We start from the raw sequence: 14,846 nt of genomic DNA on the forward strand, positions 1-14,846 counted from the left end.
TGATTTTGTATTCTTTCAACAAGGATGGATGGTTAAGTTGCAGTGGTTGATAACATAAGGAGAAATTATGAGTGTATATAAAAGGATGTTAAAATTGTCTAATATTATATTATTATTTTATTTTTTCTTTTGAAATGAAATACATGCTTCATGAAAAAATGTGATTATTTGTGGAATCCTGATCAACATTGATTAATGAATTGGCGTAGTTCAAAATCATTTAAGAAATTTTTCTTAATTTTATAGTATACTAGCTGTAGTCGTGATTTTTATCCATTAGTATATTGTTTAAAGGAAGTGTTTGTGTAATTGGATAGAATAGTCAGATTTCATTAAAAAAAAAAAAAAAAAAAAAAAAAAAAAAAAAAAAAAAAGCGTATAAAGCGTATGTAATGTGATAATTACATATACCTTTGTTATTTCATTTGAACATTCTTGTTTTCTTAAGTTTGCTTTATTGATAATTGTGTGGGTATCAGTTTTCCTTAGATTGGTAGAACATGATATAAACTAAAAAGCATATAACAAATTTCCACCAAATTTATGTGATTGCTTAAAATTATTTTGAAATCTTAGGTGGAAGTTGCAAATTATATAGGCTTTTAATTTTTTCTCTTATAGTATTTTAGACAGAATTTAAATAAGCTAGATAGTGGCAGAAAACTTAAAAGATTATTTTTAACTGTATACAGTTTTTTTTTTTTTTTTAATTTGTTTAAGTATATAGTTATTAGTAGCTTGCTTTACAATTATTAAAAATGCAGATTAAATTTCAGAATGATTTAGAATTCCTGAAGTAACAGAGAATTGGAGGTTCTTCATGAAAAGTAGCATGATTATTCTTGCTTTAAATAAAAAAATTATAAATTTTATTCAGATTAGTATAAAAATATATTTTATTATATAGCTCATATCAGTATAGGATTAATTATAGATATCAAAACAAATTATAAGTTAAAAAAAGTGTTCATATTATTTATTTAATACAACACATAAAATAATTTTAAGATAATTAGTTCCATTAAATATGAAAAACTTGATGTGGACACCACATGACTTCCTTGTACACCTATTAAATTACATATAAACATTTTTTGCAGTACTTCATTTAAACTTATTTCATTTGAAAGTGAGATACGATCCTCCAATTCTTAATAAAATGGACAGTTACACAATTGCTGAAATATTAGTTTTTATTAACATCAAATATTTATTTACACAATTATTATTTCAACAATCTTACACGAATTATTAGGATAGAGTAAAAGTCCCTTTATTACTCGTATTAGTAGATCAGTATTATTCGTATTGTCATGAGTTGCTGATTAACAAAAGTGTTAGATTTCTGGTGTCATATAAACAAAAGTTAATAATAATTAAACTATTCTTATTAACTTAGTGAATTCCTGTTAATTTCGACCTAACAGTGTGTAAAATATTCAGTTTTTATTATTGGAGAAATATATCTCAAAAAACAACAAGAAGAGATGCATATATAGAATAAACAAAATTAAGAGATGATAAATATAAAGAGGAAGAAAATGTTAAAACTAAAGTAAGGATAAAAAGATTAAGAGAAGATGATAAATATAAAGAAGAAGAAAACATTAAGACCAAGAAAAGAATAAAAAGATTAAGAGAGGATCATGAATATAGAGAAAATTTGAAAACTAGAGAATGTGTACACAAATTAAGATTAGAAGAATTATATCAAACCAAAGAGTGATTAAGTGATTGGCAACAAAAAACAAATAAACGAAATGATCAACTCCAACTTAGGGAGATATTGTCCAACAATATCAGAGGAGTAACTAAAACAATGTGATTCCTAAACTGTGCGCCGCAGCCTCTTCACAGGGGTGTCATGAAATATTGTAAAAGCTTCATAATTAATTAAACCAAGACATTTATAATTATTAATTTAATGTTAATAAAGTAAAAAAATTATGAAGAGCACAAGTTTTATTTATTTTTATCTCTTACTTATGAGTAGTCATACTTTTACATAAGGTAGGGTTAAAAAAAAAGAAAAGTTAAAAGAAAATAAAAGGAGATGAAGTCTGATTCGAACCGATGTCCCTTCCCTTTAAGATCAAAATATTTCATTAATTAAAATTTGAATTGTGATTGCAATCAAAAAGGGAGGTGTACAACAGTGCTAAATCCAAGATTTCAACATTTTATGGCTAATCATTTTTGAGTTATGGGAGACATATGCATATACATAAATACATACGTACATAGACGTCATAACGAAACTAGTCAATCTGGATTCAGAGATGGTCAAAATTAATATTTCCGTCAAAATATGAAAACCGAAGTGTATCGTAATCACATTACTTCCTTTACTTCATACAAGGAATTAAAAAAAAGTTAAAAAATAAAGAAAAAAGGATATGAAATCAGAAGAATGAAATTTTTTGTGATCACAATATTTTCTTTATTTGTACAAGGAAGTAAAAATTACTAAAAAATAATTCATAATTCAGAAAAACTTGAAAATTATTTTGAGTCTTATTTATCTACACATTGAATGGGGTGCAGAAAAAGGAAAGTTTTTTGTTCTGTTTTTTATTAGAATTATTTAAAAATTCATCAACTCAAAGTTGTTTCCATAAAAAAAAAATCATAATTATCTTTTATAAATAAATTAGTAAGGAGATTTTCCAAATGGTTCAGCAATTGCTTAAAATTGGCAATGGTAGCATAATTATTTAAAGTAATGTGTTGCGTTGTACAAAAACAGTTACATTAGGAATCTGTTTCATTACTGCTCTCCCAAAAATCACATAAATTGATGGTACATTTTTACTACATGCTGTGAGAAATCTTACGCTTAGAAATTAAAATGAAAAATCCAATGATTGTGAAAAAATTATTCTAGTCATGTTACTATAATGTAATGTGTTAGTATTTCACCAGTAAATTTTGAATGTTAATAATCAGCTGTATTTTGATAGCTGATAGTACACACAATACCAGTCTGTAAATGTTAAATGCATAAGTGTAAAATTGTTTTTCATTTCTGATATTGATTGTTGGACTCTTAATCAAGAAATGTAATATAACTACACCTGCTTGTCATATTCACTGATATTGAACGTACTACTGGAATATCAGTAAATCAATTACTGACTACTGAATGTCCAAACCTCAATATTAAAAAAATACCAATATTATTTGTATACTAGTAATTCCAAATAGTCATAAATTACCAATTCGTTGGTATTTTGGAAATTATTGATTCAAGTTCACTGTGCTAAATAATATTATTGTGAATGTAAAAGGAAACTTTTAACACAAAAAAATCAAATTTGCACAAACACTTAAATTTTTTTTTACATATATATCTATATGAATTTCTTTGTTTATTTATTTTTTGTCTAGTGTAAGGCATCGTGATATATACATGGATTCGCATCACGGTCATAATCATGGGCACCCACATCATGTCGGGGGTGTACATATTGGCCATCCACCACCACATAGTCATGGTCATACTCATGGCCATGGGCATGGTCATGGTCACCCTCATGGCCATGGCCATCCTCAACCACCTTTACCTACACCTCAGCAGCCGACAGTTTACAGCCGACCTGAGGTCCACCCTCCACCTCCTCCATTACACCCACCTGTTATGGTAAGTTTAATAAAAAAAATTTTGTTATTAGTTTTATGATTATTATTTTAATTTAGTGTATCTGTATTTGTATTCACTGCTGAATTTATTTATTGGACACAGTTTCTTCATTTAGATTCCTTATGCAATAAAACATTTTTAATGGAACTAAAGGAAAAATGTGTTAAAAGCAAGGAGGATGCTATAAGAATGAAATGTAATAATCAGGTGTTTCTTGATGGTCTAAGGTTACTTCTAACAATGGTACATTGATATGGATACTCTATTTTAAACCTTCCTCGCCTTCTAGAAAACACAAATTGAAAATAACACGTGTAAGTTGCTAGTAGTCTCCTCCTGGGACTGAAAACATATACCTTGGTCATCCTGATTATTTTTACAATAACATGTTACCCAAATTATTTTACAGGTAACAGGTATTAACATAGTATTCGGGAAAGTTTATGTATGTTCATTAATAGACCTAACATATATACCTAGTAATTTATGTATTGTAATGGAACTAACCATTCACCTGTTACTGTATTATCCTTTTGTTAAAAAAAAAAACAAAAAAAACAGTAGTGATGTTTTTTAATATACAACTCCATTGAACAAAGGTTTTTAAATTTGATGAAAGATTTCTTTAAAGACTTCTCCTCTCCCATTGTTTGGAAAAATCACATTCTTTTCAGAAAATTGTAGAGCATTTTTCTGATGTTATATTACATTCTCTGCATTAATAAGCTGTTGCCAGCATGGATGTGCTTATAAAAATTCTTCACATTTCTGTTGTGGTAGTTATGATAAGGAATGCATTAGGCGGAGTTAGTAGTACACTATTACTACTTTTTATTATTTTAAATTCTGTAAAACAGGAGCAGCAATATGTAAAGAACTATATTAAGTAAAAAGTTTGACTTTACTGTTATTTGAATAAAATTTATAATTAAAATAAAATTTGTCTACTAGAATAATATTTAGTCAAAGAAGTGAGTAAGATACAGTGAGAAACATAATTGTTAGATGGGGAGGAAAGTATTTTATGCTCTGTATGTATGCCATTCATCTTATACATATATTTTGGCATGTTCACAATTACTTTGTATATACCTCATATAAATAGGTTCAACATTGTCTGATAAATCTGTTTCATTACTGCTCTCCCAAAAATAACATAAATTGATGAGAGTTATAGAAATGTCAATTTAAACACCATGCAGATAATTAATATTACCCAGTTCTGGTGTTTAAAAGTTGAGTATCTTTATAAAAGTTAGATGACGAAACAACTGGATTTGAATTGTTTTTTTGTTGTAATCTTCAAGATAGTTTTAAAATTCCTCTGTAAAAGTATGTCTTATACTTTGTCTTTATAATTCATGTAATGAATGTCTTATATGAGTGTATTTTAAACATTTATGTTTCAGAAATAAAGTTATTGATGTTTGAAAATTAAATTTTATGTTCTACTATCCATTGTGTGTGCAGTTATATTTGTTAATAATTGATATTATTTTAATTTTTTGTCTGTATGCAGGTTGCAGCTGCTGAACCAGTTGATTCTATGGTGCCTCCTGCTACAATGCAGACTGAGATTGTTGTCCAGAGTGGAATCCCTGGGTAAACATTTTTTATATTTTTTAATAATTATATGAACGTATTATGATGAAAAATTATAAATCTTTTATTTTAATTAAAAATATTTGATTTGTTAATATTATATTTATAGCTAGAGTATTTTTGCAGGCAATATTAGATTTTAATCAGATGTTCCGTTTTATATATTTTTGTTTTATATTTTGATTAATCTCATCTTTGGAAAAAAGAATTAGTGTTCTGTAAACAATTTTCTGTGATAAAAAGAATCATGTATTTATTTATTTATTCAGTGCTCAATCTATTGATACAATGTCATTAGATAGAAATCTAATGACATTGTACTAGAAAGCTTTCTAGTACAATGTTCCATCAGACATGTTTCTATAATCATTTCTTTACATACTCCTAAATGCCCCCGATTCATAACAGAACCTTCACTTCTATAGATAACACACAGAGAAGATGTGAGAATTTCCATTCAAAAAATATGTTCTGCAAAGCAATCATAACTCGTAATCTTCATGAAGATTGCTACAGATTCTCTTCAAGAGTTGTCAGTAATTATATTGTCACCACCAATTAGAGCTATATACCGTTTACCTTCCATCTCAGTTGTTAGATAATTTAGGAACTATTGTTTAAACCTTCGATCTATAACATTTTTATTGGAATGGGAAGACGAGCATGTTTTAGTCATCATTCAGATTTCTCGCCATGTTTTAGTCATCATTATTTGGATTTATCACCATGTTTTAGTTGTCATTATTCAGGTTTCTTGTTTCACCAATGAGTCATCTTTGTCATTCCTGCAATTCCAGCGTGAGATGGTATCCATTGAAAGATAACTGAAACATTAACTCCACCTAATTTACCAACAAGCTGTCTAATTTCAGATATTCTTGACATTGGGAGACAAAACTAGGAGATCTCTTAGAGGGCAGATTTAGAATCACAAAAAGTACTACTTTCTTGGGAATTTCAGATCTGGCCAACAGATATTTTTAAAGCAATTTATAGTATGGAATCACCATACTTTGAAATTGCCTTTGTACACCAAATTAATCTCTGGGAGAGGGTGTATAAGAGAGAATACATTGTAAAAGGTCTTATATAGAGCATATCTATGCCATTAGTCATCAAAAGGCAATCTAGTTAATTTCTCTTATTCAAGAATCACTAAAATTTATAAACAATAATAATTGCATCCAGGTCTCCATCAAAATGTGGTTGATGTCATCCTACAGAATAAAAACTGAAAAGAGCATCATAGATACCAACTCTTAACACACCCTTCAGCCTCTGTCAAAGAGCCATCTGTATAAATGTGGGACCATTCTGGTTTGGAATAATGATGATCTTTTATAAACTTTTGCACAATGACCTTCAATAGAATTCTGTCAATATCGGATGTCCTTAATGACTCGCCTAAGCCCAGCCTAGTTTCATTGTTGAATGTAAACAATGGGAATTCTGAAAGTTTGAAATTTGATATGCTGCAACGAGGAATAAACTCCTGCCTTATCTCCTTGACCTGCTTGCTTTGTAAAGCTCACTGTGTTTTTAAACAATATTTATTTGGAGCATATTTATGTTGGTAGTTATCAAAAGACAATCTAGTTAATTTCTTGTGTTGAAGAATTGCTAATCATTCTATTTCCTTTGCCAATGGCAGGTTATTTGTAACAGCTTGCAGTGCCAAGATCAATGTTGTTTTCAAAGCCCCAGTAATAAGTTGCATGGCCTGATTCTACACCTGCTCAATCTCAGTCAAGTTTGCCGATGTTAACACTTCATACCCGTACAGCAAGAGAGGTTTAATATAAACTTTGTATGTTAAATTTAACATTGATAAAGAGAATCCCCATTGTTTCCCTGCCAATCTTTTAAGTATATTTAGTCTATTCCTTATTTTCTTAGTCATCTTTTCAATAGATTTCTTCCCGTCATCTTTATATCCAAGAACAGACCAAGGTATTTGGAATCACCATTGTTTGAAATTGCCCTTGTACACCAAATTAATTTGTTGGAGTGTGCATAAGAGAGAAAGAATACATTGTGAAAGGTCTTCTGTGTACTAACAGTCATGCCATTCTCATAGGGCCAGTTTGCTATAAAGCGGTAAGGGCTGTATTCGTTTTGGTAGATAGTTTATGTATTTTGCTTTTTGGTAATGAAACCCACATAACAAGGTTGTCTGCTTAAAGTGTTTTCCTGATCCTCTTATTTTTTGTAGAGCAGTTGGCAAGTCTTTCATCATGATATTGAACATGGCCAGGCTCAGTACAGCTTTCTAAGAAACATCAACATTGTGATTCCTAAAACTTGATAATTTACCATTGACCCTTGTAGTACAGAACCATTGGTTGATGAACAAGTAACGCCATCTTAACATATTCTCCCTAATTTTACAGTTGTTCACCTTTTTGTATATCTTCATTCTCCAGATATTCATATGCATTTTTGAAATCACAAAAATCACCGGAGTTGTTCAGATTTATTGAGAGAGTCCTTCATTTCCTGAAAATGACAACAAAAGTTGATGCTTGGTCATGTATATTTCCTGAAGCTTGCCTGCTCCTGAAAATAATATTCCTGCTTTCCAGGAAATAGATGAGCCAAGCATTTACCATTGTCTCCATAGCTTTAGCCAAAATGCTGGTCAGAAAAATTGGATAGAAGCTGGAGAGAGAAGCTGGATAGATTTTTAGGTTTCAGATTTTGTACAGTTATTACCTTCCTCCAGGATGTTGGGACTTCTGATTTCCATATTTGATCAAATAGTGAAGGCAGTATCTGCAATTCAACCAGCCTAAGGTTTTTCAGGAATTTTACTATTATCATATTGCAACCAGACGCCTTTATGTTCTTCAGGGAGCTAATGGCCCTTTCAACCTATTCCACAATAAACTCATCATTGAAGATGTACTGACATTTGCCATTCCAAGCTTCTAATATTTGTTGCTTTATATATTTTTCCTGTGCCTTAAGTTCTTTTGGCAGCTGTGTGTGCTTCGTAAAGTATTTCTTTAAAGCGTTTTTGAAAGTTCTGTCTTCTCAAGGATCTTCCAGTCTCTAATGGCTGCTTACATGATTCTCCACTGCCATTCAAGGAAGATATAAATTTGGAAACTTTGCTGGACTTGTCCTTATAGTTTAGAGTAACCAGGAACTTGGAAAACGGGTATCCATTTTCGACCTTATCATCTCCTGTCTCATTACTGCTACCGCACGCCTCCACTCAACCACATCCTGCACCAATTTGGTTCTCTCCATCTTCTTCCTGGCTTCTTTTCTTTCATTCTTGAGTCTTGACAAAGATTCTGTCCAGGAAGGACTTGTAATTGTAGATCTTACCCTTGGGTACATGCTGTGCAGCCACTTTCAGTTTTAGGCAACGTAGTTTTTGGGCATTGTTATGAGCGGATATTACAATAAAGTCAAAGTTATTATTAAAGTAGGCTAGCTTTTCTTCCAGATTTGTCTGATAAATTTTTTCCAGTATGCTTTTTTGAAATTCTAGCTTTCCTTAGCTTCTCTGAGAGGTCCTGTTGCCTTCCTCCCATCAAGTTGTACTCATGTAACTGTCATGCAATGACTGCAACCCGCTCCGCCAGTGATTTTTCTTTCTGCTTTGCAAAAAATCAGTAGAAACCAAAGTTAAATCTGAATTTGTTGTTGATCCATTGCAGTGCGGGTTTGTATGTGTATCAGTGGCGTTATACAGCCATACGCAGTTGGTTGAAATAAAGTTTTCAATTCCTTTTCCAGCATCGTTAGAGTTTTGGTATCCAATGCTGGGATAATGTGCATTGAGTTCACCTACAATTAAAGTTTTATTATCTACATTTATAAAATTGATATTCGGCACATTGTTTGGTGGATTGTACAATCCATAAATTTGAAAAGCTGTTTCTTTACCCACAAATCCAATTTAATCATTTCAAAAAGATTTATTAATCTTTTTGAAAGATCATACTTTGAATAATCTTAAACTCATTCATCAGTCCTCTTCATACACCAACTAGCCGGCAACCTGTAAAGATTTTGGATGATGGTATTTTTGATAGCTACTGAAGATAAAATATTTTAATGTGTCATCTGTATTGTTAGCTTCAGGATTATAAATACAGAAATGTCTTTCTCCTATAATGTTTTGTGCAATACTGTCTATTTAAAGCAAAACGTTCTACTTATGTTCCACTGTAATATCTTAAACATATTAAATCCTATGCTATACGATCTTAATGTAGCTTTCTCCCAGAAAACTGAATAGGGGACTGCTTTATGTTCAGATTGATTACCATCAAGATCTGCCATAATAAGCTAACTGTGTAAGCTATTTAGCATTAACCATGGTGCACCATTAGGAGGTGGCTTACACTACACCCCTAAAAATAATAATGCTCAAAAGAAAAATTATTAGATTCTTGTTTACAGTTGCCTGCAGATGTTAATTCAGAAAGTATTAACATAGGATTAGATCTGTATAATTTTTTTAATTGTCTATTAAAAAAGATTTGTTTATTTAATTTTTTTAGGGATAGTACTCACCAACATGTTCACCACTACGTACACCATTATCATCAACCTGGTCATCGTATGCATCACCTTCATATCAGTATAGGTCCTTCGGTTGTTAGTGTAAGTATATTATAGATGTTATTTAAAATGTATATAATATATACTATTTAAAATGTATATAATGCATATTTATTATTAAGAATAAACTAAATATGATATATGCACAAGGATAATCTAGAAAGTAAAGAAAGTTTGATTATAAGAAATTTACAACAGGTAGGCTAATAATTAAAAATGTTTTTCTGTATTTTAAAAACTCTTTTCTTCTACTTAGTTTAGACCTCGTTTAAATTTAAGTGATTATACCTTGTCTCTAGTCTTTCTTTTCTGTCATTATACAAATCCACCTCTGGTTAATCATCCACTCAGTGACAAGTTTTAGGTAGATTTCATAAGAAAGCTACCTACTGTTATGGGTACCATCATTCGACTTCTGAAAAATGTTGCCATATCTTTGTATTTCACATCTCCCAGACCCCAAAACTACCGTCACAGCTCAAAAGTTTATATATACATTTATATATATATATTTCATTTTCTTGTGGACACGATAACTGCCGTAATTTTGCGCCAGTCACTTTCAAATTGTTCCTAAAAAATAACTCGTCCTAAATCTTGGTCAAGTTTATTAACCATTGGGGGTCTTTTTCGAAAAAACAAATAATCACTATAACTTTCTTATTAAGTAAAATATTGAATTCATTTGAAGTTCCTACTATTCTTTGGGTAACAGCCTAAAACTTATCTAAGTAAATTTTTTTTATATCAGCAACCATTGGCCCAAGAGGACAAAAAAATGGGATTTCAAAGACAAAAAAGAATTATACCTCCCTTAATGGGCACAGTATTGAATCGGTTTGAAGTGGTTGTTAGTCCTCTAAACATTATCTAAAACTTTTGTCTGAAACAATTTTTGATAAGACTAACCCTTTCGGCAAGGGATGACCAAAATCTTGCTGGAATTGTAAGAAGATGCGGGCTTGTTGTATGCTAAACATGTGAAACTTTTTTCACATGCAACCATTGTTGTATTGAGTAAATTTGAAGTTTTTCTTAACTTTAAAAATCTTTTTTATCCCCTACTTAGCACCACTGAAATCTACCTCCGCCTTCTGGCGTGCTGAAAGGGATTGGTTTTTTACCTTGCTATCTCTTCCTAAATGACCACTACAAAAAAATTCTTCATTTGCTGAAATAAGTGGAAATCACTGGGGGCCAGACAACAGCTAATATAATATGGTGGGTACATATTTCAGTAAGCTCAGTCAAAGTTTTGAAGTAGCATTCAAGATGTCGCATCCAACTGCAAATGAGGGTTAACTGTGAAGGGAAACATTGCTGTGTGGCAACCTTGCTTGTTTTCCTTTATGGAGTGGGTATTTCAGTACTTCCATTATGAAGTATTTTTCAGTAAGCTGTGAATTTTTTTTATAAATTACTAGTGATGTTCACTGGTATATCACCAGTAATCATGTAATGAAAATCATTATCCTCTGTTTTACATTGATCAAAAAATAACTTAGGTGATTTCCATTTAGTCTGACTTATCTTGCTTGATACAACAGTCTAACCCATTTGGCAAACATTTTTTTCTTACACAAGACATTCATAAACAATTCTGTATTGGAGAGATCTTGAGTATGTCATCATCCATCAACAGTGATTGTCTAATCTTATGAATTTCATTGTCAAATTTTTGCTCAGTTCGCTTAGTTCTTCAGTCACAAGCGAGTGTGGTATAGATTCATTTATTCATTTTGATCAAATATGATGTTCACTATTGACTCACGTTTGACTTATTCATACCTCACCACCATACTTCAGTGCTTTCTGCTGAATACAAATTGTTTTGTCTTTAAAACTAAAAAAACACTTCAAATGAAGATGAATTTCATATTCAGCAGCATTTTCTGTCCTTTTCACTCATGTTTAAATTCCTTAGGAAAACTATGATAACAAATTTACAGACACAAAACCTGGCTAATAACAAGCTAGCTTAATAGAAAACTGACTGACTGCATCGTTAAAGAACAACACTTTATTTTGGGATGCCCCTGGTGATCTTTTTATTTATGTTATTTAGAAACTTGTTTTCTCACCATAGTGTCCCCATCTGTCTTGAAATCTTTTTACCATAAAATTTTTTTTGAAATTTGTAAGTTATTTTTAATGATAATCTAAAACATTTATTGGGTTTAAATTATAATTTTAAAATTTTACCTATTTAGGTCATTTTAGAACTATCACAAAATGTTTATCTTAAAGTAAAAAGAAAAATTAAATCACTTATTTAAAGAAACTGTTTTATATTTTTATAAATAGTTGAAATTTAAATCTGAAATCCCAAATTCACATCATTTGAATTTCATGTTAAGAAAGTAAACTGTATCCTAGGTATGAAATTAATTGAATGCCTGATATTTTTATTACTTTTCCTTCATTTTTAAAGTGGCTGCTGTTATTTTCACTGCAGAAAAAAATTTCAGTAGTATTCCAGTAAAACTGCTTCCTGTAATATTTAAATTTTTTAATCTGTAGCGACTAATTTATTTAAACATGGGTTCATCCATTGGGATTTTGTCCTTTCTAGACATTACTTGCTGAAGCATTCCAGGTTTTATAGAAGCATTATTTTAGAGATTTAATTTATCAATTAATCTTATGGTCTCCGTTTTTTATGAACATCAACAATTTATGAGCTTCATATAATTTTGAATATATATTGTTTATTTATTTATTTAAAAAATTGTTGTATGATATCTGTGTATTAATGTTTATTTTAATTTTTTTTCAGGGTAGTACAAGACCACAAGAATTAGTGTTCCCTCCTGTACTGCCTACAGATTTAATGCCACTACCATTCCTAACAGCTAGACATACAGCGTATCGTCTTGAAGATTATATGCGTGTTGTTGAGCAAAGGAGATTAGCATGTATTAACAGAGGTGCTAGCCAAGATACAATAGAACGGTTCACATTCCCACACAAATATAAACGGGTATGTATAATATATATAATAAAAATTATATTAAATTACTTTAAAAATTATAGTCTTACAATGTTTAAGAAAAAAAATTTTCTTATATTATTTTTTCATTGTGTCTATTAAATGTAAATGTTTATTGTGTCTAGTTTTTATGTGTAATTGATGCTCGTTTTGAATCATAATGGAAGTTAAAAGTGATTGGGAGTGATGTAAGCTGCATCTGCTCCGTGGCTTTAGCTTTTGACATGAGTTCACTCTGCTTGTCTCACTCCTTGGTTATTGGTAGACTTTAGTTAAGGAAATAATTTTAACATTTTATTCCTCAGATGGACATTAAATCCACATACTTAACTTCCAAGTTACATCTACAGACTCAAGAATTCATGTGAATTTATCATGCCTTGTTAAAAAAAAATTCATAATTTTTCTTGTGCTTTTCATCATCTCCATTTTCATCTCTACACTGTTTATGGATTGGCTATGCAAATGGATCAAAAACTTTTTTTTTTTAATTGTCATAACATAATGTGTAATTTTTCATCAATTATAACTAAAAAAAAATGTATTTCACTTAATCCTCTTATCTTACAACCAAGTAACTTGTGTTTTGGCAGTTAATTTGAATTTCTTATAACCAGAAAATTGTGGCTTATACAATGAAGTTTGTCTTCCCTCTACAAACAATACAAAATTTGAACGTGGATTGTACAGTTGGTTTTAAACCCTTAAATTTTATGCATATCTTCAAGATTGTTTATTTTGCTTAATTCAGTATTTGGATTTTTTTTATAAAAGTTAAGTCAGCAATCCTATTACATACATATCTGTAAGATGTAGATTATATAGTTTGCAGAATTCTGTATTCTGTTTATTTTTTTATTTTTTGTAAATAAATTGCTATGGAGTATAATTTTTTTAATATTTATAGTTCCAGATTACTATTTTCATTTGCAATCATTTTTATGAGAGGCGACCAAATTGTAATGTACACTGCTAAATAACAGGACAAAAAAGTTACAGGTGCTGCCATCATCTTCTAGCTTCAAGCTTCATTCTTGTATGATTAACATTCCAAAACTCGTTGAACCACACTCATTTTCTGTCACTTGCCATTGTTATGGAATCAAGTTCCCTTGCTATTTCAATGTGTTTAAAACTACGTTCAGTGATTTAATTTTTAACAGCAAAAAAAGTAAACAAGTTACATTCATCTTTGCCAAAAAGAAGTTTATGGTGACTGTTGATCGAAGTACTGTAGGCAGCTAGGTTATAAAATTTGTGTATCAGAAGCTAGTAAAATGAATGTCTAGAATTAACCTCGCTGTAATCAACCAATTTCTGTGACTGATGAGAAGCACCAAAAGGAAGTAGAAGAATTGATTCAAAATTATCATTAAAACACCTTAGAAGATATCTTGTTGTGTTTGACAATCCATGGAGCCAATAATTCTACAACATGATAACACTTCGGCAGCACACATTGTGTTTAATCACCAAAGATCCTTATGAAGTTAAAATTTGAAATTATTTCATATCCTCCATAGTTACCAGATTTGATAACCCTGTGATATTTTCACTTCTTTCCACTATTAAAAAAGGATATTAAAAGTATTATATGGAGGGATATTATAAGTATTAAAAAGGATTATATGTGAAAAAATGTTCATTATTTTATATACTTAAACTCAATTAAATAAACCACCTAGTACAGATTATTGAGATAATACTTGGCTTAATTTTTCATGAAAGTACTCCTGCAGGATCCCTACAAGCATGATTGAAATAATTCTGTTATTGCATAATAAAAATACTAAAGTAATGAAAATTGTATAATTATTTACACGAGTGCTGCTATCTGTTGTATTTTTTATTTCTGTTGCCAGAGACTGTCATAAAAATTGCAACAAATAGTTGCACTGGTGCAAATTAATACACAATTTTTATTATTTTAAATATTTTTATGCAATAACAAAATTATTTCAATCATGACAGGATGTGAGATCCCACAAAAATACTTTCATGAAGTACTTCATTTACTTTCATACGTATCATCCTCTG

General features: G+C 30.2%; 1 protein-coding gene across 1 annotated transcript in view; it reads left to right on the forward strand.

Moving 5' to 3' along the window:
- LOC142324975 (uncharacterized) overlaps positions 1-14,846 on the forward strand; it is an 82,504-nt gene that overhangs the window by 52,509 nt on the left and 15,149 nt on the right. Inside the window, exons 8-11 of the mRNA XM_075366172.1 lie at positions 3,388-3,640; positions 5,160-5,242; positions 9,760-9,862; positions 12,597-12,800. Of these exons, the coding sequence (XP_075222287.1) occupies positions 3,388-3,640; positions 5,160-5,242; positions 9,760-9,862; positions 12,597-12,800 (643 nt within the window). The remainder of the gene's footprint in view (positions 1-3,387; positions 3,641-5,159; positions 5,243-9,759; positions 9,863-12,596; positions 12,801-14,846) is intronic.

Source organism: Lycorma delicatula, chromosome 5, assembly GCF_047948215.1.
Source record: "Lycorma delicatula isolate Av1 chromosome 5, ASM4794821v1, whole genome shotgun sequence".
Lineage (NCBI taxonomy): Eukaryota > Metazoa > Arthropoda > Insecta > Hemiptera > Fulgoridae > Lycorma > Lycorma delicatula.